The sequence below is a fragment of the Panulirus ornatus genome, chromosome 11 (assembly GCF_036320965.1).
Source record: "Panulirus ornatus isolate Po-2019 chromosome 11, ASM3632096v1, whole genome shotgun sequence".
Lineage (NCBI taxonomy): Eukaryota > Metazoa > Arthropoda > Malacostraca > Decapoda > Palinuridae > Panulirus > Panulirus ornatus.
Window position 1 is genome coordinate 58,103,965 of NC_092234.1, and position 27,442 is coordinate 58,131,406.

General features: G+C 38.9%; 1 protein-coding gene across 3 annotated transcripts in view; it reads right to left on the minus strand.

The window, feature by feature from the left end:
• Positions 1-5,494: 5,494 nt before the first annotated feature.
• The window catches only part of LOC139751566 (uncharacterized), a 307,619-nt gene continuing 285,671 nt past the window's right edge, over positions 5,495-27,442 (minus strand). For all 3 annotated transcript variants that reach the window (XM_071667138.1, XM_071667136.1, XM_071667137.1), the window contains exons 11-14: positions 13,715-13,856; positions 12,445-13,491; positions 10,347-10,583; positions 5,495-5,830 (exon numbers count right to left, since the gene is read on the minus strand). In XM_071667138.1, the coding sequence (XP_071523239.1) occupies positions 5,684-5,830; positions 10,347-10,583; positions 12,445-13,491; positions 13,715-13,856 (1,573 nt within the window). In that variant the 3' untranslated portion in view covers positions 5,495-5,683. The remainder of the gene's footprint in view (positions 5,831-10,346; positions 10,584-12,444; positions 13,492-13,714; positions 13,857-27,442) is intronic.

The window sequence follows — 27,442 nt, forward strand, 5'->3', positions numbered from 1 at the left end:
TGGTAGAGGATGTGTGGATCAGGTGTTTGCTTTGAAGAATGTATGTGAGAAATACTTAGAAAAGCAAATGGATTTGTATGTAGCATTTATGGATCTGGAGAAGGCATATGATAGAGTTGATAGAGATGCTCTGTGGAAGGTATTAAGAATATATGGTGTGGGAGGCAAGTTGTTAGAAGCAGTGAAAAGTTTTTATCGAGGATGTAAGGCATGTGTACGTGTAGGAAGAGAGGAAAGTGATTGGTTCTCAGTGAATGTAGGTTTGCGGCAGGGGTGTGTGATGTCTCCATGGTTGTTTAATTTGTTTATGGATGGGGTTGTAAGGGAGGTAAATGCAAGAGTCCTGGAAGTATGAAGTCTGTTGGGGATGAGAGAGCTTGGGAAGTGAGTCAGTTGTTGTTCGCTGATGATACAGCGCTGGTGGCTGATTCATGTGAGAAACTGCAGAAGCTGGTGACTGAGTTTGGTAAAGTGTGTGGAAGAAGAAAGTTGAGAGTAAATGTGAATAAGAGCAAGGTTATTAGGTACAGTAGGGGTGAGGGTCAAGTCAATTGGGAGGTGAGTTTGAATGGAGAAAAACTGGAGGAAGTGAAGTGTTTTAGATATCTGGGAGTGGATCTGTCAGCGGATGGAACCATGGAAGCGGAAGTGGATCATAGGGTGGGGGAGGGGGCGAAAATTTTGGGAGCCTTGAAAAATGTGTGGAAGTCGAGAATATTATCTCGGAAAGCGAAAATGGGTATGTTTGAGGGAATAGTGGTTCCAACAATGTTGTATGGTTGCGAGGCGTGGGCTATGGATAGAGATGTGCGCAGGAGGATGGATGTGCTGGAAATGAGATGTTTGAGGACAATGTGTGGTGTGAGGTGGTTTGATCGAGTAAGTAACGTAAGGGTAAGAGAGATGTGTGGAAATAAAAAGAGCGTGGTTGAGAGAGCAGAAGAGGGTGTTTTGAAATGGTTTGGGCACATGGAGAGAATGAGTGAGGAAAGATTGACCAAGAGGATATATGTGTCGGAGGTGGAGGGAACGAGAAGTGGGAGACCAAATTGGAGGTGGAAAGATGGAGTGAAAAAGATTTTGTGTGATCGGGGCCTGAACATGCAGGAGGGTGTAAGGAGGGCAAGGAATAGAGTGAATTGGATCGATGTGGTATACCGGGGTTGACGTGCTGTCAGTGGATTGAATCAGGGCATGTGAAGCTTCTGGGGTAAACCATGGAAAGCTGTGTAGGTATGTATAGTTGCGTGTGTGGACGTGTATGTATATACATGTGTATGGGGGTGGGTTGGGCCATTTCTTTCTTCTGTTTCCTTGCGCTACCTCGCAAACGCGGGAGACAGCGACAAAGCAAAAAAAAAAAAAAAAAAAATATATATATAGTTATCCCTGGGGATAGGGGAGAAAGAATACTTCCCACGTATTCCCTGCGTGTCGTAGAAAGCGACTAAAAGGGAAGGGAGCGGGGGGGCTGGAAATCCTCCCCTCATTTTTTTTTTTTTTTTTCCCCTCCAAAAGAAAGAACCGAGAAGGGGGCCAGGTGAGGATATTCCCTCAAAGGCCCAGTTCTCTGTTCTTAACGCTACCTCGCAAATGTGGGAAATGGGGAATAGTATGAAAAAAAAATATATATAGTCGTAGAAGGTGACTAGATGGGACGGGAGCGGGGGGCCAGAAATCCTCCCCTCCTTGTATTCTAACTTTCTAAAATGGGAAACAGAAGAAGGAGTCATGCGGGGAGTGTTCATCCTCCTTATAGGCTCAGATTGGGGTGTCTAAATGTGTGTGGATGTAACCAAGATGTGAAAAAAGGAGAGATAGGTAGTATGTTTGAGGAAAGGAACCTGGATGTTTTGGCTCTGAGTGAAATGAAGCTTAAGGGTAAAGGGGAAGAGTGGTTTGGGAATATCTTGGAAGTAAAGTCAGGGGTTAGTGAGAGGACAAGAGCAAGGGAAGGAGTAGCACTACTCCTGAAACAGGAGTTGTGGGAGTATGTGATAGAATGTACGAAAGTAAATTCTAGATTAACATGGGTAAAACTAAAAGTTGATGGAGAGAGAGGGGTGATTATTGGTGCATATGAACCTGGGCATGAGAAGAAAGATCATGAGAGGCAAGTGTATTGGGAGCAGCTAAATGAGTGTGTTACTGGTTTTGATTCACAAGACCGGGTTATAGTGATGGGTGATTTGAATGCAAAGGTGAGTAATGTGGCAGTTGAGGGAATAATTGGTATTCATGGGGTGTTCAGTGTTGTAAATGGAAATGGTGAAGAGCTTGTAGATTTATGTGCTGAAAAAGGACTGGTGATTGGGAATACCTGGTTTAAAAAGCGAGATATACATAAGTATACGTATGTAAGTAGGAGAGATGGCCAGAGAGCATTATTGGATTACGTGTTAATTGACAGGCGCGCGAAAGAGAGACTTTTGGATGTTAATGTGCTGAGAGGTGCAACTGGAGGGATGTCTGATCATTATCTTGTGGAGGCGAAGGTGAAGATTTGTATGGGTTTTCAGAAAAGAAGAGAGAATGTTGGGGTGAAGAGGGTGGTGAGAGTAAGTGAGCTTGGGAAGGAGACTTGTGTGAGGAAGTACCAGGAGAGACTGAGTACAGAATGGAAAAAGGTGAGAACAAAGGAGGTAAGGGGAGTGGGGGAGGAATGGGACGTATTTAGAGAAGCAGTGATGGCTAGTGCAAAAGATGCTTGTGGCAAGAGAAGCGTGGGAGGTGGGTTGATGAGAAAGGGTAGTGAGTGGTGGGATGAAGAAGTAAGATTATTAGTGAAAGAGAAGAGAGAGGCATTTGGACGATATTTGCAGGGAAAAAATGCAAATGAGTGGGAGATGTATAAAAGAAAGAGACAGGAGGTCAAGAGAAAGGTGCAGGAGGTGAAAAAGAGGGCAAATGAGAGCTGGGGTGAGAGAGTATCATTAAATTTTACAGAGAATAAAAAGATGTTCTGGAAGGAGGTAAATAAAGTGTGTAAGACAAGGGAGCAAATGGGAACTTCAGTGAAGGGGGCTAATGGGGAGATGATAACAAGTAGTGGTGATGTGAGGAGGAGATGGAGTGAGTATTTTGAAGGTTTGTTGAATGTGTTTGATGATAGAGTGGCAGATATAGAGTGTTTTGGTCGAGGTGGTGTGCAAAGTGAGAGGGTTAGGGAAAATGATTTGGTAAACAGATAAGAGGTAGTAAAAGCTTTGCAGAAGATGAAAGCCGGCAAGGCAGCAGGTTTGGATGGTATTGCAGTGGAGTTTATTAAAAAGGGGGGTGACTGTATTGTTGACTGGTTGGTAAGGTTATTTAATGTATATGATTCATGGTGAGGTGCCTGAGGATTGGCGGAATGCGTGCATAGTGCCATTGTACAAAGGCAAAGAGGATGAGTGAGTGCTCAAATTACAGAGGTATAAGTTTGTTGAGTATTCCTGGTAAATTATATGGGAGGGTATTGATTGAGAGGGTGAAGGCATGTACAGAGCATCAGATTGGGGAAGAGCAGTGTGGTTTCAGAAGTGGTAGAGGATGTGTGGATCAGGTGTTTGCTTTGAAGAATGTATGTGAGAAATACTTAGAACAGCAAATGGATTTGTATGTAGCATTTATGGATCTGGAGAAGGCACATGATAGAGTTGATAGAGATGCTCTGTGGAAGGTATTAAGAATATATGGTGTGGGAGGCAAGTTGTTAGAAGCAGTGAAAAGTTTTTATTGAGGATGTAAGGCATGTGTACGTGTAGGAAGAGAGGAAAGTGATTGGTTCTCAGTGAATGTAGGTTTGCAGCAGGGGTGTGTGATGTCTCCATGGTTGTTTAATTTGTTTATGGATGTTGTTGTTAGGGATGTGAATGCAAGAGTTTTGGAAAGAGGGGCAAGTATGAAGTCTGTTGGGGATGAGAGAGCTTGGAAAGTGAGTCAGCTGTTGTTCGCTGATGGTACAGTGCTGGTGGCTGATTCATGTGAGAAACTGCAGAAGCTGGTGACTGAGTTTGGTAAAGTGTGTGAAAGAAGAAAGTTAAGAGTAAATGTGAATAAGAGCAAGGTTATTAGGTACAGTAGGGTTGAGGGTCAAGTCAATTGGGAGGTAAGTTTGAATGGAGAAAAACTGGAGGAAGTAAAGTGTTTTAGATATCTGGGAGTGGATCTGGCAGCGGATGGAACCATGGAAGCGGAAGTGAATCATAGGGTGGGGGAGGGGGTGAAAATCCGTGGAGCCTTGAAGAATGTTTGGAAGTCGAGAACATTATCTCGGAAAGCAAAAATGGCTATGTTTGAAGGAATAGTGGTTCCAACAATGTTGTATGGTTGCGAGGCGTGGGCTATGGATAGAGTTGTGCGCAGGAGGGTGGATGTGCTGGAAATGAGATGTTTAAGGACAATATGTGGTGTGAAGTGGTTTGATCGAGTAAGTAATGTAAGGGTAAGAGAGATGTGTGGAAATAAAAAGAGCGTGGTTGAAAGAGCAGAAGAGGGTGTTTTGAAATGGTTTGGGCACATGGAGAGAATGAGTGAGGAAAGATTGTCCAAGAGGATATATGTGTTGGATGTGGAGGGAACGAGGAGAAGTGGGAGACCAAATTGGAGGTGGAAAGATGGAGTGAAAAAGATTTTGAGTGATCGGGGCCTGAACATGCAGGAGGGTGAAAGGCGGGCAAGGAATAGAGTGAATTGGATCGATGTGGTATACCAGGGTAAACATGCTGTCAATGGATTGAATCAGGGCATGTGAAGCGTGTGGGGTAAACCATGGAAAGTTCTGTGGGGCCTGGATGTAGAAAGGGAGCTGTGGTTTCGGGCATTATTACATGACAGCTAGAGACTGAGTGTGAACGAATGGGGCCTTTGTTGTCTTTTCCTAGCGCTACCGCGCACACATGAGGGGGGAGGGGGATGTTATTCCATTTGTGGCGAGGAGGCGATGGGAATGAATAAAGGCAGTGTGAATTGTGTGCATGTGTATATATGTATATGTCTGTGTGCGTATATATATATGTGTACATTGAGATGTATGGGTATGTATATTTGCGTGTGTGGACGTGTATGTATATACATGTGTATGGGGGTGGGTTGGGCCATTTCTTTCGTCTGTTTCCTTTTTTTTTTTTTTCCCCCAAAAGAAGGAGCGGAGACCGGGGCCAGGTGAGGATATTCCCTCAAGGGCCCAGTCCTCTGTTCTTAACGCTACCTCGCTATCGTGGGAAATGGCGAATAGTATGAAAAAAAAAAAAAAAAAATATGTATATATACATACACATAAATATACATATCAACATATGTGTACATTGACAAATACATTTATACACATGTACATATGCTTGCTTGCCTTCATCCATTCTCTGCACAACCATGCCTCATGATAAACAGCATCACCACTCTGAGTCAAAGAGGTAGCACCAAGAAAACAGACAAAAAAAGCCACATTCGTTCACACTTATTCTCTGGCTGTTATGTTGAGGTTATGAATTTTTAAAATAGTGAAAAACAATGCTTTGTTGTTTTTATATTCATTTTATTTTGCTGGATTTTTATGGTCTTGATCTACTTAGGATAAGCAGAGTTAGAATGACATATGATTAATCACTGCTTTAACATAAACATCAGAAATGCCAAGATCATAACTGATAATTACCATGATTATTTAATAATCACAGAAAAAAAATGGTGATATAACACTTCCTTATTCTGGATGATCAGGCTGTGATGTACCTGCTTGCGACTGCGTATTTTCATATGATGGAGGTTGGGAGATGGGGACAGGATGAAGTGTGAAGGTCTCTAATGGAGTAATTTTCCCACCATCACTCACAATGGTGTAAACACTGGACTGAAAAGAAATTGGCAACAAATGGGAAAGTATTATATAATAACTTGAAACAATTAATGTCAAATCCTATATTCAATCACAAACTTTTTGCTTTGTCCTGCTTGGTCAAAATATTAAATTTTGCTAAGCAATGGTCCATGCTGTAAAGTTTGCTATCCAGTAAACGTTTAGGCTACCAGAAATACTGTAACCAGAATTTCCAGTATCTCCTGGTATAAATGCATCCTGTAGTAACTAACGTCCACACATATTTATGTTGCATGTTTTGGCCTACTCATGATGCCTAATAAAAAAAATTTGTCTTCAAGAACAGAAAAAGCTTTTTTCTCAGTGAAAGACAAGCAAAACTTGTATGGGAACAGTTACAAACCATACTTTATTATTGGTTCAAACAGAAAATCTAAAGATGCGCCAGTTTTATATCCAATCTGACTGACTTATAGCTTATGTTTTATCCCTTTACTACTGCTTAAAACTGTACTGTAACTGGTATTTATAGAAGTACAGTATTTTACAGCATTAAGTTTCAGTAAAATATATAGACAAAATGCTCTTGTAACAGTCAAATTCTTATATTCAGAGCTGCCTCTAACCACCAGATGCCATGTAATTAAGCTTTTCATGTATTTTAATGGGAACATTTTGAAACATGGACACAAGTGAACTAAAGCTCTAGAAAGGCATATGGTCAATGTAGCTATAATTCTGTTTATCTATCTATCTACCCGTATCTCTGATGCCTGTTCCCTCCTGGAACTCCCTAAAAGGGGTGGCCGTAGCAATAAAGTCTCCAAAACTAGTGAACTACAAAGCTGCTCCTTAGCCTTTAGTGCCTCATCCTTTACAGGCCACTGGAAAAGGGCAATTCTAGTGCTTTGTTTGCAGAGGCTCCAATGTAATTCTTACCTACTACTTCTATCCATTTTTCCTACCATTTTGCCAAAAGGCAGGGCTCGTGCATAGTGCTTATCACAGGAAAATCTAGCTTGAGTCATGAAGAATGAGCCATATGAGTTAAGTGTTGTCAAGCATTAATGTAACAAACAGAGACTGTATGTCTGTAGACTGAATGCCTGTAGTTCACGTGTAGGTTAGAAAGAATGAAAAGACAGCTACCTGGGTCAGAGGAGTGCAACTTGACAACCAATAAAGTATTGGCTCACTACACAGCCATCACTAACCCTCCATAAACCCAGGAGGTTGGTTAGTACTGGTAATATACCTGCCAGGTTGGTGACTGCTTACAAACTACTACCTACACAAAAACCCTTCATCACACTTAATCAAATTTCTACCTATCAGATGATATTATGTGAGGCTAAATGGAAAAATATGGGTTGAAAAATCCCATTGGGTACTATGCTTACAAAACTGGGTTCTAAATCATTATGTTATTACACTCCTGGGCATTTTATATAATATTCCAGTACTGTATTTAAGATGAGTACTAATTTTACAAACCTGAAACATTCATGTGAAGTGTAGAAGATAAAATCTGTATTATACATGAATGTACATCTCTATAGAAAATTTATATAAATCAGTAAATTAATAAAGTACTTTCAGAAATGACTTTTTTTTGTTTCAGTCCCCATAATACCACATGCACAATCTTTAACATGTGCAAAACAACAGGTTTCAACAATGCACTGAAAACACAAGTATTATAATAGATCTACTTATCACAAGTTACTTGAAAGAGGAAGCTCCAAATTTCATTTCATAAATCCAGTTTATCAGCCCTCCCAGTGCTAGATACATTTTACTGTTATGTGCAGAAAAAAGGAGTTTCAAAGTAACAAACTGAACACTCAAAGAACTGTTTATACAAACTAAGAACCTTGTTAAGAAAAATTGAATTTAAAACAAACGAATTATAAAGAATTCATTCATCACCATAAATATTAAGCAAATAACAAATGGTATTTCAGAAAATTTTTCTAACACCTAGGATTGCACAAGCTACGAAAGAAAAATACTATTACACTTTTTGAAATTACTAAAAATTGGCCTTTGATCAAAGACAAAATACTGTAATCAAGGTAACAGATAAAGCAACGAGTCTTGCATGATCTTAAAAGGATAAACTAGTTTATGTTTTTGCCATGACAATAAATTGCACATGATATCAAAAATCTGTCTCTAAAAACTGTGAACTGCCATAATCTATGGTCCAACATGATCATGATGAGCTTTAACTTGAAGCATGTGTCTCTGGAGACTCTGAGGCTGATGTAAGATGCATCAAAACTAAAGCCCCCCATCTGTAGTCAAGCCCATAGAAATTTCTGTGGTTTCCCCTGAATACTTCATACACCCAAGTTTAGCCCATTCACAGTACTTTGCCCCCTGTATACCATTGCTTTAATGCACTGTATCCCATGCATACCTCTTACTCATAGCCCATGGTACTGTCATTATTATTTTTTGTATGAAAAATGGCAGTAAAACTGTGCTTTTATTTGTTTGATATTTTGAAAAGCCATGCCATTATCATACCATCTAAAAAGCATTCACATGATGGTGGTGTTTAGTGTTACAAAGAGGAAGCAATTATGCTTACCGTTATGCAGACAATGCAAATCATATACAAATTTTATGAGTGGACAAGTGCATGATGCATCACCTCAGTAGGTGGAAACAGAAATTAGGGAAGTACTGTCCAGTAACTTTGGTAGAGATTAGTGTTGTTTTTTCATTCTTTTTCGTTGTTTCCCTTGTTATTTAGGTAGCACCAGAGACTGATGTAAGATGCATCAAAACTAAAGCCCCCCCATCTGTAGTCAAGCCCATTGAAATTTCTGTGGTTTCCTCTGAATACTTCATACACCCAAGTTTAGCCCATTCACAGTACTTGCCCCCTGTATACCATTGCTTTAATGTGCTGTATCCCATGCATACCTCTTACTCTCTTGAAAGTTCATGCCCTAGTACCTCAAAGCCTTTCCATTCTTCCATCTCCTTGATCTTACAGCAAATAATAAATAAGATACTTCTGTCAGCATTCATATCATAAGTGAAACAGAAAGATGCATGTCAGCATGGAAAGACTTCCCTGATATTGAACTTGTAGGTGTTACTAATGTAATCATGTAGCAATAGCACTTTCTTGTAAAGTCAGTAACGTAAATAAACTGATAAAATGTTATGAATATGGTAGCTAACTAAGTGAAGAGATAATGAGCAAATGAGTAATGCAAAGTTATACAAAATTAAAGTGAATTCAAAAAGCAATTAGGCATACAGAATAGAAACTACACTATCCAGCAAAAATATAAAAAAAGAAAGTGTGTGGTGTGCTTAAACAAAAAAATTTAAAACTCTTCCAAGCATATGAAGATAATGTAAAATGTGGTATCTCAGTGGCAGCCACAGTCTCTGACTGAATGAGTGTGGGCCAACAAGTTAGCAGGCAAGTATCTGGCTGGAAGAATAGCAATGGGTGGAGAATGCTAGTGTTCCCAACCACACAGACAGAGGACTAAGAGGTCCTAATCCCAAAATTCTACCAAAAGACTTTCTCGTGCTAGTGAGATAAATCTCTGACAGGCAAACCCAAGAGAGGATGGGGTCGACAGGGACTTGCTAGTGTTCCCAACCACACAGACAAAGGACTAAGAGGTCCTAATCCCAATATTCTACCAAAAGACTTTCTCATGCTAGTGAGATAAATCTCTGACAGGCAAACCCAAGAGAAGATGGGGTCAACAGGGACTTGTCCCCCCCTCCCCCTCAAGTGTACATTACACAATAAACAATAACAATGATCAATGTGTTTCCACAATTATTCTAACCCTTTTAATATACTTAAAATAATTTTAAGAGAATTTCGCATACAGTGGTAGTAATTGAATTCAATATATGAATAACTCAAAAAGTGATGTTTTTCAAGATACAATGTATTCTTATCAATCTTGTTTTGAGGTTTTCATCATTGTCTTAGTGAGTTCATAATCCCATCCCCTGACAAAATCCTGGACAAAAGTCTAACCTTAGAGGAGAAAAATGAGCATTATCTGGCCGCATATATATTTTGATAGTAAAAGAAAAAAAAATGCTGGTAGATGCACCCTATCTGGGGATGTTAAATGGTATTTTATTTTGCTGGGAGAAAGTGTTCTCTGTGATACTTAGACAATAAAATTTCTGAGTGGAAGAAGATGCTAACTGAGTGTATCATTCAAATTCTATCTATCTATCTATATCTCTGATGCCTGTTCTAGAACTCCCTCAAGGGGGTGACCACAGCAATACAGTCTCCATAACCAGTGAACTCCAGTGCTGCTTCTTAGCCTTTAGTGCCTCACCCTTGATGGGCCACTGGCAACATTTAAAAAAGAAAACTTTAAAAGCAATTCCTTTTTATTCATTTATTCCTGACAATCACACTTCCACAGCACTTCTTCCACTGGTGACAAATTACCAGATCTTCCACATCACCCTTTTTAAACCTATTAATATAAGATTACCATCTAGTACAAAACCATGTTAAAAAGTTATTGTTACTCATTATTACCTTTTCAGGAAGAATCAGAGCTGTCTCTTGGAGAATTGAGGAATTTGGGAGGATAATGCTGGATTCAACTGAGTCTGAGACCCCTCCAGTAACATTATGGTGACTTCCATCAACTGATATGGGGACATTTCCCCCTAATGAAGCTGGACTTGATGCTACAGATGTACCCAAAGAATTTAAGGTGGCATTCATATTCATGGCTGGACCTGAAGATATTGATGTTCCTACTGGATCAAGCTGAAAGAGGATAGATTATAACTTTCTGCATGCAGAAATTTAAATATTCAACTGAGTATGAAGTCAATATATAACAGTTAGAAATTAAGGGAATCTCTCAATCTGATATCAGAGTTCATATTCCTATAACTCTACCCCAGATATTAGTCATCATAGTTATGGTCGACACTCCTTTAACTTATGCCTTAGATTGCAGGAAATGCATGGACAAGTAAAACGCAGAAGGGATGAATATTTTATGAAAGTTTTTATCAGACGAATGATAGATATGAAAAGAAATACACCCAATTCTTGCTTGAAGTGGGATAAGTATATGCAGTGAGGGTTAGTAGGAGGAGTAAGCATGGGTCCTGGGTGGAGTATGCCCATTCCTGTCAGTGGGTCAGTCTTGCAATTACCACCATTGTGTACAAATCTGTGCTTCTTGTAAACTTTGGGTATACCTCCTAATGTGATTTTCCTGCAACCTGCAGCATCTGTGTTTCTTAATATGGCATCCAAACATCCAACGACAACATCTACCCGAGAACCAGCTGTGAAATGGAAGAGAACCTCTCTAACCTAAGAAATGAAGCTAGAAATCCAATGACGTGCTGATGCTGGTAAGGGAGCATCAGCATGGCAGAATGTGCACCAAAACTTCAGTTAGGGTTGGCAGATGGAGTAAGCATGGGTATGAGGTGGATTGCAGAAAATTTACACCAGCAGGTCTGTCTTGCAGTTACTGCAATTGTGTGCGGATCTGTGCAACTTGTACGATTTGGGCACATCTATTAATGTGATTATCCTGCAACCCACTGTGTTTGTGTTTGATAACATGCCAGGCAAGTGTCTAGTAACATCCTACCCCAAAAACCAGTAGTTAAGCAGAAGAGAACCTCTCTGACCTTAGAAATGAAGCTGGAAGTCTATGACATGCTGATGCTGGTATGGGAGCATCAGAATTGTAGAAAATATGCCAAAACTTCAGTGAAGGATGACCAGTGGAGTAAATGTGATTCCTAGGTGGAGTGTGCCATGTTCACACTCGTGAGTCAGTCTCACAGTTACCACTGTTGTGTGTGGATCTGTGCTACATGTGCAATTTGGGCATACCTGCTAATGTGATTTTCCGGCAACCTGCTGTGTTTGAGTTCATTACTATGGCATCTAAATGTCCAGAAATATCTCCTACCCCAGAACTAGCAATTATATGGAAGAGAACCTCGCTGACCTGAGAAATGAAGCTAGAAATCTTATGACATACTGTTGGTGGTAAGGCAGCATCAGCACTTGGGTGTACCTGCAATCTTGGGGAATCTACAACACACAACATCAAAAATGTAGAGAAATCTGAAGTGATCTGTTCCACTCTACTCCAATGTCTACCAAAGTAACCACAAGGGTTAGAAATCCACTTATGGAGAAAATGTTCTTGTTACACATGCTTTATGAGACAAAAGAAAAGTACCCTCTGAATCCTTCAGCTCAGGTCTAAAGCTCTCAAGATTTATGAGCATTCATGTAAAGAAGAAAATGTAGCTGAGCCAGTTCCATTACAGGTTGGTAAAGGATAGCCGGATAAGTTTATTTGATGTCAGAAACTACATATGGTGAAGGTAGAGGGAGAATCCACCAGTGCTGACCACAAAGTTGCTACACACTTCCCTTGTTTTTCTGTATGTTTATTGGCTTACTATATGCGATTTCTCTTTGTGTGAAATTTTTGCAGAACATAACCCCCACATAAAGTATGGGATGGGTGTACTTGAAAGTATACTAAGAACTATAATTATATTAACATTATGAAAGATAGTTTTACTAGAAACTTATCACAGATTAAGAAAAGATACATTAAAACATGATGAAATGCAACTTCTACCTGTGTATAGTGGGGAGAGTCATCACTGTGGTGAGAAGAAACAGTGGATACCGGGCTTAATACTCCTGCAGTAAGAACAACTTGTTCTGGCTGAAATGATGAGCACACCATCTGTGTTCTATTTGCTTCAGACACCACAACTGAAGCTGAAGAAGTTGGGTGATGAGGAAGAGAGATAACTGATGTTGATAGAGAGGAAGGAAGAAGAGAAGATACTTTGGAAGTTTGATGTTGGGTTGAACTAATAATATGTGGATGAATACCATGCACTTCATGGCCACTCTGACTTCTGGAGGATGGTGCTGGCTCATTGAGGATAACAGTGTTTGGAGATGTTGGTGAGGTAGACAGAACTATATTTTTAGACAATGATATGCTGTTAAGTGATAAGTTAGGTGAGCTGGAATGTCCATAACAAAGAGCTACACTACTGGAGGAAGAATGAATGTTGGAAAAAACAAGGTTATTAGATGTTGGTGTACTAGAAAAAACTACAGGATTAGAAGAGGTTGGAATACTAGACATACCTATTGATGAAGTAGGGATATTCGAAAGAATAATATTATGTGAAGAAGATGGTGAATTTGAAAGACCACTTGTAGCAGAAATAGGTATATCAGACAGTGAGATGTTGTTAGATGATATAGTAGTGTCAGTGACTGATGTACTGGGTGAGGTTACTGGGGTAATATTCTCAGAAGCAGGAACACTAGATAGAACAATATCACTGGCAGGAGGTACACTAGAAATTATTATATTGTTGGAAGAGACTGGTACATTGGAAAGTATAATGCTACTTGAAGAAACAGGTATATTTGTTAGGGATATACTGTTGGAAGAAGAAGCAGTAGATGGAAGACCAAGTATATGTGATATTCCTTGAGAATTTTGTTGAGGAACACCAGATGTTACTAGATCAGTCTTTGGGTCAAATGATGACACTGGCTGATCTGTTGTGTGCGTCCGGAGATGAGCTGCCATGTTGTCCTTCCGTGAGAAGCATCGGCAACACTTTGGACAGACATAATCTTTAACTCCCGTATGAACCTGTAGAAACCATAGTACTGTATGTGCAAGATTCAATGCTTCCACAAAATATTCAAGATCAGTTTAAAGGAACTTATAAGTCAATGAGATTATTTCAAAAATATCAATGCAAAAAGCTGCCATTTTCTCAGTCTCCTTAACTATCTTATTCTATGCACAATTGCACAATGAAAAGAATCTATTTGAAAATAATATCTATATTCAATTTGAAAGGATTTTTTACCTTTGAATGCCTGGCAAGATCTTTTGGTGCCAAGAACATTTTGTTGCAGGTCTCACATGTATATTTGGGATTTCTAGGTTTGTGTACAACTTTAATATGACTCCTTAAGTTTGCCTCTGTTTTAAAGTCATGTCCACAGTGCCTGTTAACAAGAAATAAATTGATATGATAAAAAAATAATGATGAAGGCTAACAATCATAAATATTAGTTTTCCTAATTACAAATTCTGTTAAACAGCAAATCAGTAAAATTAACTAATCTCTCTCTCCTAAGCCATTTGTGCCACCCTTGCCACATGGAAAGATCTATAAGATACTTATAAGTATGTACTCACAGGTATGTACTCTCACTACCAAGAAGTCACACATGCATGACATAAAGTCTACAAAGAAAAATATTAAGAATGTATGTGAGAAGAAATGACAGAAATCCAAATCTCAACTACAAGAAGTTGCTATGAACAAACAGAAAAGATAAATTTGTGAAGTAAAAAGTTATTCATAAACAAATATAAAGGGTACAGTGAATACGAACATAGTGAATCTAATGGGATGATTTTTTCACACATCTCAAAGTACCCCTTTTTTATCCCCACCATGGAAAAAAGTGCATTTGCTAATTTTGTAGAGACAATTCACACACGCAACCTCGGCAACAATCATACTTGAGCTTACAGACATCTGTTTCTGATTTTGATCTCCCATCCCGGTTACTATTCTTTCCAGTTCCCCAGTTAAAGGATGTCTCACTTTTGTATATTCCTAGCATTTAGTTAGCTTTTTCAATTTTCTCTGTATGAATCGAGGGATGAGATATTCTTTAAAGGCCTTTATGACCTGTAATCAAGTTGTTAAACAATTACCATTTTCAAAGATTTCCCGATCATTTGCTTTGCATTTCTTGGGTATACATCGGCAAAGGGCAGCATTATGAAATATTTTCTATGATCATTTCAAGTACAGAAGCATTTAATTATATGTCAATTTTGGAACAAAAAGCTTTTGGGCTAAAACCTACACTGAACCAGCCATTTTCCTCAAAGAAACAGATTTTCTGAAGAAATTCAGTACAAGGATATTATCCATGTAGAATATGAATTTCTTTCTTTCAAACTATTCGCCATTTCCCGCATTAGCGAGGTAGTGTTAAGAACAGAGGACTGGGCCTTTGAGGGAATATCCTCACCTGGCCCCCTTCTCTGTTCCTTCTTTTGGAAAATTAAAGAAAAAAAAAAATATGAATTACGTTAAAATATTGTTTAGCCATCTTTATGACCTGTAATTAAGTCGTTAAATTATTACAATCTTAAAATATTTTCTGGTTACTCTTACATATTTTTTGGGTATCTACTGGCTAGGGGAAGCATTATAAGATATTTTCCATGATCTTTTCAAATATGAAAACATTTGATTGTGTTGTATTTCAATTTTGAAACAAACATTTTTCTAGGCTAAAATATACCCTGAACTGTTACTTGCAATTTTTGGTAATTTTTCTCGGGAAACAGATTTGCATCAAGTCCACAGTATATGGAATAGTATTCATCTTAACATGAATCTGGGATTGAAATACTGTTTGGCCACCTTTATGACCTGTAATTACGTCATCAAATGATTACAATTTCAAAACATTTTCTGATCATTCACTTCATATTCAATGAGCAGCTATCACCTAGGGGAAGCATTATGAGATATTGTCCATGATTATTTCAAGTATAGAAGCATTTTAACATTTTATATTTCAGTTTTATAGCAAAAAGTTTTTTGGGCCAGAAAATACCTGAAGTATTACCAGTAATTTTTAGTATTTTTCTTACAATAGATTTCCTTTAAAAACTTAGTATGAAAAGGAAAAAGGTTCCTGTTAAATAAGAATCTGGGGTTGAAATATAGTTTAATAGTCTTCGTGACCTGTGACTAAGTGGCTAAATGATTACAATTTTAAAAAGTTTTCTGATCATTCGCTTCATATTTCTTGGATATCTATCAGCTAGGGGAAGCATTATGAGATTTTCCATGATTATTTCAAGTATAAAAGCATTGCACGGTGTTATTTCAATTTCGAGGAAAAAAAAATATTTGGGGCTAAACAACACCCAGCAATCTTTGTTATCTTTCTCAGGGAAAGAGATTGCTTCAAAACCTCAGTATAAGGAATAACATTTGTGGTGAATAAGAATCAGGCTGAAAAGTTGTTTGTCCATCTTCATGGCATGTAATTAAGTCATTAAATGATTACAATTTTAAAACATTTTCTGGTGATTTACTTCAAATTACTTGGGTATCTACAATTTTTAGTATCTACCTTAAGAAAATGGATTGCTCAAAAATCTCAGAATGAGGAATATTATTCAAGCAGGAGACGAATCTGGGATTGAAATATTGTTTGGTTGTCTTTATGACCTGTAAGTTGTTAAATGATTCTAATTTCAAAAATTTTCTGATCATTTGCTTCATATTTATTGGGTATCTATTGGCTAGGGGAAACATTATGAGATATTTCTTATGATTATTTCAAGTACAGAAGTGTCTGATTATGTTATATTTCAATTTTGAAACAAACCTGGGGGGGGGCTAAAAAATACTCTGAACTATTACCTGCAATTATTGGTGTTTTTCTCAGGGAATAGATTTACTTATTTTAAAGAAACTTAGTACACACAATATTTTTCATGATGAATAAGAATCTGGGGATAAGATATTGTGAGTTTGAATGGAGAAAAACTGGAGGAAGTGAAGTGTTTTAGATATCTGGGAGTGGATCTGGCAGCGGATGGAACCATGGAAGCGGAAGTGGATCATAGGGTGGGGGAGGGGGCAAAAATCCTGGGAGCCTTGAAGAATGTGTGGAAGTCGAGAACATTATCTTGGAAAGCAAAAATGGGTATGTTTGAAGGAATAGTGGTTCCAACAATGTTGTATGGTTGCGAGGCGTGGGCTATGGATAGAGTTGTGCGCAGGAGGATGGATGTGCTGGAAATGAGATGTTTGAGGACAATGTGTGGTGTGAGGTGGTTTGATCGAGTAAGTAACGTAAGGGTAAGAGAGATGTGTGGAAATAAAAAGAGCGTGGTTGAGAGAGCAGAAGAGGGTGTTTTGAAATGGTTTGGGCACATGGAGAGAATGAGTGAGGAAAGATTGACCAAGAGGATATATGTGTCGGAGGTGGAGGGAACGAGGAGAAGAGGGAGACCAAATTGGAGGTGGAAAGATGGAGTGAAAAAGATTTTGTGTGATCGGGGCCTGAACATGCAGGAGGGTGAAAGGAGGGCAAGGAATAGAGTGAATTGGAGCGATGTGGTATACCGGGGTTGACGTGCTGTCAGTGGATTGAATCAAGGCATGTGAAGCGTCTCTGGGGTAAACCATGGAAAGCTGTGTAGGTATGTATATTTGCGTGGGTGGACGTATGTATATACATGTGTATGGGGGTGGGTTGGGCCATTTCTTTCGTCTGTTTCCTTGCGCTACCTCGCAAACGCGGGAGACAGCGACAAAGCAAAAAAAAAAAAAAATAAATAAAACATTTGTTGATCATATGCTTTGTATTTCTTAGGTATCTACTGGCTAATGGAGGCATTATGGGATATTTTCAGTGATTATATGAAGTACAGAAGCATTGGATTATATTTCAATTAAAAATAAACTCCCAAAAAATAACCTGCAAAATCATTGTCATTCTTCTCACAGAGATTTGCTTAAAAAACCTCAGTATAAGGAATATTATTCTTGCTACTTTTGAATCTGGGGTTGGAATATAGTTTGGCAGTCTTTACAAATTATAAATAAGTTGCTATATTATTATAATCTCAAAACATTTTCTGATCTTTGCTTTATATTTCTTGGGTATTTCTCAGCTACAGCAAGCATTATAAGATTTTTCCATGATCATTTCAAGTATAGAAGCATTTGATTGTTATTTCTATATCCTTTTCATTATACTTAATCGCCATCTCCTGCGTCTACAAGCGTAAGGAAACACGAGGAATGGCTCAACCCACCTACATACACATGTATATATATATACACCCACACACGCACAAATACATACATACACATTTCAACGTATACATACACAGACATATATACACATGTACACACCCACACTTGCTGGCTCCATTCCCATCGCCATCCCACAATACATTATACTTTTCATTATACTTAATCGCCGTCTCCTGCATCTACAAGGTAGCCTAAGGAAACAAGAGGAATGGCTCAACCCACCTACATACACATGTATATATATATAAACACCCACATATACATACATACACATTTCAACGTATACATACACATGTACACACCCACACTTGCTGGCTCCATCCATTCCCGTCGCCATCCCACCACACATGACATAGCAACCCCCCTTTAGCGAGGTACCAGCAGGAAAGGACAAAAAAAGGCTACATTCATTCACACTCAGTCTCTAGCTGTCATGTGCAATGCACCAAAACCACAGCTCCCTTTCCACATCCAGGCACCACAGACCTTTCCATCGTTTAACCCAGATGCTTCACATGACCTGGTTCAATCCATTGATAGCACATCAACCCAAGTATACCACATCGTTCAAATTCACCCTAAACCTTGCATGCCTTACACCCTCCTGTATATTCAGGCCCAAATCACTCAAAATCTTTTTCACTCCATCTTTCCACCTCCAATTTGGTCTCCCGCTTCTCCTTCCCTCCACCTCTGACACATATAGCCTCTTCGTCAATCTTACCTCACTCATTCTCTCCATGTGTCCAAACCATTTCAACACATCCTCTTCTGCTCTCTCAACCACACTCTCTTACCATTTCATTACTTACTAGATCACACCACCTCACACAACATATTGTCCTCAATACTTCATTTCCAACACACCCACCCTCCTCTGCACAACCCTATCTATGGCCCATGCCTCGCAACCATACAATATTGTTGAACCACTATTCCTTAATACATACCCTTTTTGCTCTCCGAGATAATGTTCTTACCTTCCACACATTATTCAACATTCCCAGAACCTTCGCCCCATCCCCCTCCCTGTGACGCACTTTTGCTTTCATGGTTCCATCTGCTGCTAAGTCAACTCCCAGATATCTAAAATACTTCACTTCCTCCAGTTTTTCTCCATTCAAACTTATCTCCCATTTGATTGTATTATATCTAATTTTGAAACAAAAAGATTTCTGGGCTAAATATACCAGTTATTTTTGTATTTTTCTTAGGGAAATAGATTTGCTGAAAACCTTTGTATAAGGAATATTATTCCTGCTGCAAATAAATCTGGGGTAGGAATACTGTTTGACAGTCTTTATGAACAGCAATTAAGTTGTTATATGATTACAATTTTAAAACATTTTCTGATCATTCATTTTGTATTTCTTTAGTATGTATTGGCTTAGGCAATCAGTATGAATGTTTTCCATGACTATGTCATGTATAGAAGCGTTTGACTGTTTCATACATCAATTTTGAAACAAAGCATTTTTCAGGCTAAACAAAACTCTGGACTATTACCAGCAATTTTTGGTATTTTTCCAAGGGAAATACTTTTGCTTGAAAACCTCAGCAAGAATATTTTTCCTGCTGAATGTGAATCTGGGGTTGAAATATCATTTGACCATCTTTATGACTGGCAAGTAATTCGTCAAATTATTAGAATTTTAAAACATTTTCTGATCATTCACTTCATATTTCTGAGGTATCTATCAACTTAGGGAAGCATTATAAGATATTTTCATGAATATTTTAATTACAGAAGTGTTTGATCATATTTCAATTGTGAAACAAAAAGTTTTTTGGACTTAAAAATACCCTAGAATTTTTGGTATTTTTCTCAGGAAAACAGATTTGCGTAAAAATTCAGTATAAGGAATATTACTCCTGCTGAATACGAACTTTAGGTTGAGATATCGTTTGCCAGTCTTTATGACCTACAATTATGTCATTCAATGATAACAATTCTAAAATATTTTCTGATCATTCAATTCATACTTCATGGCAATCTGTTTGCCAAGGAAGCATTTATAAGATATTCTTAATGATTATTTCAAGTACAGGAGTATTTCATTGTTATATTTCAATTTTGAAACAAAAGATTTGCTTAAAAGGAATAAGGAATATTGTTCATGCTGAATACAAATCTGGGGCTGAAATAGTGTTTGGCCATCTTTATGAAATATGATTAAGTTGTTTATTGATTAACATTTTAAAACATTTTCTGATCAATCACTTCATTGATTACATTTCAAATTAAAAAAAAAGCTTTTTAGGCTAAAAAATAAACTGAAGTATTACCTGCAATTTTTCATACTCTTCTCAGGAAATAGATTTGCATCAGAATATCAGTGTAAGAAATATCATTAATGCTGAATATGAATCTGTGGTGGAAATGTCTAATTGTCTTTATGACATGTATCTAATTTGTTAAATTATTACAATTGTAAAACATTTTTTGATCATTTGCCTTGCATTTAATGATTATCTGTCAGCTAGTCGAAGCATTATGATATATTTTCCATGATTATTTCAAGTATTGAAGTGCGTGATTATGTTATATTTCAATGCTACATTTTTTTATTACTGAAAAGGAGGTTTTGTTGCATTGTGCATGTGGGAAACATTTACTAAAGCTTGGCCGAGGGTGATGCAACCTTCTACCGCTTATGGCTTCCCTACCCATGACCAGAGGCAAGACACATATACTGTTTTCTTTGTCTGTGTGAAATACTTGCAATTCATATTACATGGACAACAAAATATAATATTGAATGAAAACCATAATGTATAACCAAGATTACAAATCTTAGTTTGTATTGTTTTAATAATAAACCTAAAATAATATCAAGCCAATACAATAAACAAACCTTTTTAACATACTAATACCTCTAACAACAAATCCTTCAGGAACAAACCTACTTTACAAGAAAGTCAGCAAAAATTGTCTAACAATTAAAAACTGGAAATATATTTTCAGGTTAACCCATTCAAATCTAACTTTTTGTGAACTGTGAACACAACAAAATGGAGATTTGCTTATACAGTGGTACTGTATTGTAAATTTATTTACAGTGGTTCATGGTGGTGGTCAAAACTGGTAGTGAGGACAGTCATGGTCGTTTGCTAGTTAGGAAGTGCTGCTGGTTGATTGATGGTGATGGTGGAGGTGGTAGTGCTGGTGGTGTTGGTAAAGCTGATAGTGGTGGTTGGTAATAACTGTGTTGGTGGTGGTGATAGCAATAGCAATGTGAAAATGGAGGTGGTGCCTATTTGGAGAAACTGGAATGGAATGCAGAGGGAGCTATGCCAGCGATGACAACATAGCTCTAGCTATAGGAGAAGTACAGGTAGGTTTGTTATCTTATCTAATTTAAGTACTTTCCAATATGTATTCTTCTTTTCTGTATATGCTATGTCATCAAGCAATTTAAACTCATATTTGTTTGTATCTAATGATGTTTTCCTTCTGTACCACTCTTAAGTCTTGAAATGCATCCCTATGACTCCTATCATATACCTACCTCTGGTAATTAATTTTCTGATTAACTGAAGTCATGGAACACATCTGCTTCATTAACAAAGATATGGGCGTACTGTTAACACTAAAATTTTTCATGTTATAATATTTCAATAGCTAACGCGGGAGACAGCGACAAAGCAAAACAAATAAATAAGTAAATGAATATATATATATATATATATTGTACAAAGGCAAAGGGGATAAGAGTGAGTGCTTAAATTACAGAGGTATAAGTTTGTTGAGTATTCCTGGTAAATTATATGGGAGGGTATTGATTGAGAGGGTGAAGGCATGTACAGAGCATCAGATTGGGGAAGAGCAGTGTGGTTTCAGAAGTGGTAGAGGATGTGTGGATCAGGTGTTTGCTTTGAAGAATGTATGTGAGAAATACTTAGAGAAGCAAATAGATTTGTATGTAGCATTTATGGATCTGGAGAAGGCATATGATAGAGTTGATAGAGATGCTCTGTGGAAGGTATTAAGAATATATGGTGTGGGAGGCAAGTTGTTAGAAGCAGTGAAAAGTTTTTATCGAGGATGTAAGGCATGTGTACGTGTAGGAAGAGAGGAAAGTGATTGGTTCTCAGTGAATGTAGGTTTGCGGCAGGGGTGTGTGATGTCTCCATGGTTGTTTAATTTGTTTATGGATGGGGTTGTTAGTTAGGTGAATGCAAGAGTTTTGGAAAGAGGGGCAAGTACGAAGTCTGTTGGGGATGAGAGAGCTTGGGAAGTGAGTCAGTTGCTGTTCGCTGATGATACAGCACTGGTGGCTGATTCATGTGAGAAACTGCAGAAGCTGGTGACTGAGTTTGGTAAAGTGTGTGAAAGAAGAAAGTTAAGAGTAAATGTGAATAAGAGCAAGGTTATTAGGTACAGTAGGGTTGAAGATCAAGTCAATTGGGAGGTAAGTTTGAATGGAGAAAAACTGGAGTAAGTAAAGTGTTTTAGATATCTGGGAGTGGATCTGGCAGCGGATGGAACCATGGAAGTGGAAGTGGATCATAGGGTGGGGGAGGGGGCGAAAATTCTGGGAGCCTTGAAGAATGTTTGGAAGTCGAGAACATTATCTCGGAAAGCAAAAATGGCTATGTTTGAAGGAATAGTGGTTCCAACAATGTTGCATGGTTGCGAGGCGTGGGCTAGGGATAGAGTTGTGCGCAGGAGGATGGATGTGCTGGAAATGAGATGTTTGAGGACAATGTGTGGTGTGAGGTGGTTTGATCGAGTAAGTAACGTAAGGGTAAGAGAGATGTGTGGAAATAAAATGAGCGTGGTTGAGAGAGCAGAAGAGGATGTTTTGAAATGGTTTGGGCACATGGAGAGAATGAGTGAGGAAAGATTGACCAAGAGGATATATGTGTCGGAGGTGGAGGGAACGAGGAGAAGAGGGAGACCAAATTGGAGGTGGAAAGATGGAGTGAAAAGGATTTTATGTGATCGGGGCCTGAACATGCAGGAGGGTGAAAGGAGGGCAAGGAATAGAGTGAATTGGAGCGATGTGGTATACAGGGGTTGATGTGCTGTCAGTGGATTGAATCAGGGCATGTGAAGCGTCCGGGGTAAACCATGGAAAGCTGTGTAGGTATGTATATTTGCGTGTGTGGACGTGTGTATGTACATGTGTATGGGGGGGGTTGGGCCATTTCTTTCGTCTGTTTCCTTGCGCTACCTCGCAAACGCGGGAGACAGCGACAAAGTATAAAAAAAAAAAAAAAAAAAAAAAAAAAAAAAAATATATATATATATATATATATATATATATATATATATATATATATATATATATATATGTGGCATGCGAAGCATGGGAGGTGAGTTGATTAGAAAGGGTAGTGAGTGGTGGGAAGAAGAAGTAAGACTATTAGTGAAAGAGAAGAGAGAGGCATTTGGACGATTTTTGCAAGGAAAAAATGCAAATGAGTGGGAGATGTATAAAAGAAAGAGGCAGGAGGTCAAGAGAAAGGTACAAGAGGTGAAAAAGAGGGCAAATGAGAGTTGGGGTGAGAGGGTATCATTAAATTTTAGGTAGAATGAAAAGATGTTTTGGAAGGAGGTAAATAAAGAGCGTAAGACAAGGGAACAAATGGGAACTTCAGTGAAGGAGGCTAATGGGGAGGTGATAACAAGTAGTGGTGATGTGAGAAGGAGATGAAGTGAGTATTTTGAAGGTTTGTTGAATGTGTTTGATGATAGAGTGGTAGATATAGGGTGTTTTGGTCGAGGTGGTGTGCAAAGTGAGAGGGTTAGGGAAAATGATTTGGTAAACAGAGAAGAGGTAGTAAAAGCTTTGCGGAAGATGAGAGCTGGCAAGGCAGCAGGTTTGGATGGTATCGCAGTGGAATTTATTAAAAAAGGGGGGTGACTGTATTGTTGACTGGTTGGTAAGGTTATTTAATGTATGTATGATTCATGGTGAGGTGCCTGAGGATTGGTGGAATGCTTGCATAGTGCCATTGTACAAAGGCAAAGGGGATAAGAGTGAGTGCTCAAATTACAGAGGTATAAGTTTATTGAGTATTCCTCATAAATTATATGGGAGGGTATTGATTTAGAGGGTGAAGGCATATACAAAGCATCAGATTGGGGAAGAGCGGTGTGGTTTCAGAAGTGGTAGAGGATGTGTGGATCAGGTGTTTGCTTTGAAGAATGTATGTGAGAAATACTTAGAAAAGCAAATGGATTTGTATGTAGCATTTATGGATCTGGAGAAGGCATATGATAGAGTTGATAGAGATGCTCTGTGGAAGGTTTGAAGAATATATGGTGTGGGAGGCAAGTTGTTAGAAGCAGTGAAAATTTTTATCGAGGATGTAAGCGCTACCTCACTAGCGCGGGAGACAGCGACAAAGCAAAATAAATAAATAAATAATCTATTCTTATTATACTTTGTCGCTGTCTCCCACGTCAGTGAGGTAGCGCAAGGAAACAGACGAAAGAATGGCCCAACCCACCCACATACACATGTATATACATACACGTTCACACACACAAATATACATACCTATACATCTCAACGTATACATATATATACACACACAGACATATACATATATACACATGTACATAATTCATACTGTCTGCCCTTATTCATTCCTGTTGCCATCCCACCACACATGAAATGAAAACCCCCTCCCCCCGCATGTGCATGAGGTAGCACTAGGAAAAGACAACAAAGGCCACATTCGTTCACACTCAATCTCTAGCTGTCATGTATAATGCACCGAAACCACAGCTCCCTTTCCACATCCAGGCCCCACAAAACTTTCAATGATTTACCCCAGACGCTTCACATGCCCTGGTTCAATCCATTGACAGCATGTCGACCCTGGTATACCACATCATTCCAATTCACTCTATTCCTTGCCCGCCTTTTACCCTCCTGCATGTTCAGGCCCCAATCACTTAAAATCTTTTTCACTCCATCTTTCCACCTCCAATTTGATCTCCCACTTCTCGTTCCCTCCACCTCTGACACATATATCCTCTTTGTCAATCTTTCCTCACTCATTCTCTCCATGTGACCAAACCATTTCAAAACACCGTCTTCTGCTCTTTCAACCACACTATTTTTATTACCACACATCTCTCTTACCCTTTCATTACTTACTCGAGCAAACCAGCTCACACCACATATTGTCCTCAAACATCTCATTTCCAGCACATCAACCCTCCTCTGCACAACTCTATCTATAGCCCACACCTCGCAACCATATAACATTGTTGGAACCACTATTCCTTCAAACATACCCATTTTTGCTTTCCAAGATAACGTTCTCGACTTCCACACATTTTTCAACGCTCCCAGAACTTTCGCCCCCTTGACCCACCCTATGATTCACTTCCACTTCCATAGTTCCATCCGTTGCCAAATCCACTCCCAGATAGCTAAAACACTTCACTTCGTCCAGTTTTTCTCCATTGAAACTTACCTCCCAATTGACTTGTCCCTCAACCCTACTGTACCTTATAACCTTGCTCTTATTCACAGCTACTCTCAGCTTTCTTCTTTCACACACTTTACCAAACTCAGTCACCAGCTTCTGCAGTTTCTCACACAAATCAGCCACCAGCACTGTATCATCAGCGAACAACAACTGACTCACTTCCCAAGCTCTCTCATCCACAACAGACTGCATACTTGCCCCTCTTTCCAAAACTCTTGCATTTGCTTCCCTAACAACCCCATCCATAAACAAATTAAACAACCATGGAGACATCACGCACCCCTGCCGCAAACCAACATTCACTGAGAACCAATCACTTTCCTCTCTTCCTACACGTACACATGCCTTACATCCTCGATAAAAACTTTTTTCTGCTTCTAACAACTTGCCTCTCACATCATATATTCTTAATACCTTCCACAGAGCATCTCTATCAACTCTATCATATGCCTTCTCTAGATCCATAAATATTTTATTTATTTCTTTTGCTTTGTAGCTGTCTCCCACATTTGTGAGGTAGCGCAAGGAAACAGACGAAAGAAATGGCCCACCCACTCCCATACACATGTATATACATATATGTCCACACACGCAAATATACATACCTATACATCTCAATGTACACATATATATACACCCACAGACATATACATATATACACATGTACATAATTCATACTGTCTGCCTTTATTTATTCCCATCGCCACCTCGCCATACATGGAATAACATCCCCCTCCCCCCTCATGTGTGCGAGGTAGCGCTAGGAAAAGACAACAAAGGCCCCATTCGTTCACTCAGTCTCTAACGGTCATGTAATAATGCCCGAAACCACAGCTCCCTTTCCACATCCAGGCCCCACAGAAGTTTCCATGGTTTACCCCAGATGCTTCACATGCCCTGATTCAATCCATTGACAGCACGTCGACCCAGGTATACCACATCGATCCAATACACTCTATTCCTTGCCCGCCTTTCACCCTCCTGCATGTTCAGGCCCCGATCACTCAAAGATCCATAAATGCTACATACAAATCCATTTGCTTTTCTAAGTATTTCTCACATACATTTTTCAAAGCAAACACCTGATCCATACATCCTCTACCACTTCTGAAACCACACAGCTCTTCCCCAGTCTGATGCTCTGTACATGCCTTCATCCTCTCAATCAATACCCTCCCATATAATTTCCCAGGAATACTCAAAAAACTTATACAACTGTAATTTGAGCACTCACTCTTATCCCCTATGCCTCTGTACAATGGCACTATGCAAGCATTCTGCCAGTCCTCAGGCATCTCACCATAAGTCATATATACATTAAGTAACCTTACCAGCCAGTCAACAATAAAGTCATCCCCTTTTTTAATAGATTCTACTGCAATACCATCTAAACCTGCTGCCTTGATGGCTTTCATCTTCCACAAAGCTTTTACTACCTCTTCTCTGTTTACCAAATCATTCTCCCTAACCCTCTCACTTTGCACACCTCGACCACAACACCCTATATCTGCCACTCTATCATCAAACACATTCAACAAACCTTCAAAATACTCACTCCATCTCCTTCTCACATCACCACTACTTGTTATCACCTTCCCATCAGCCCCCTTCACTGATGTTCCCATTTGTTCCCTTGTCTTACGGACTTTATCTACCTCCTCCCAAAACATCCTTTTATTCTCCCTAAAATTTAATGACACTCTCTCACCCCATCTCTCATTTGCCCTCTTTTTTGCCTCTTGCACCTTTCTCTTGACCTCCTGCCTCTTTCTTTTATAAATCTCCCAGTCATTTGCATTATTTCCCAGCAAAAATCGTCCAAATGCCTCTCTCTACTCTTTCACTTTCACTTCTCTTCCACCTCCAATTTGGAGGGAGAAGGAGTAGCGAGAGACCAAGTCGGAGGTGGAAGGATGGAGTGAAAAAAATCTTGAGAGATTGGGGCCTGAACATACAGGTGGGTGAAAGGCATGCAAGGAACAGAGTGAATTGGAACGATGTGGAGAACCAGGGTGGACATGCGGTCAATGGATTGAAGCAGGGCATGTGAAGCGTCTGGGGTAAACCTTTCCTTTATGACATTTTTGGAATGAAGAAAGGGGTGAAAATCTAAGCAAACATCAAGTGAGGAAAACAAAGCTAGAACAGACAGCATTCACTACACAGACTCACAACATTAAATGAATAAAGTAATTAGTCTTAAGTTTAAGAAACAGGGCTAAAACAATTTTTTTTTTCTATTTGAAAAACCACTCATTCTTTATGTATGATTAA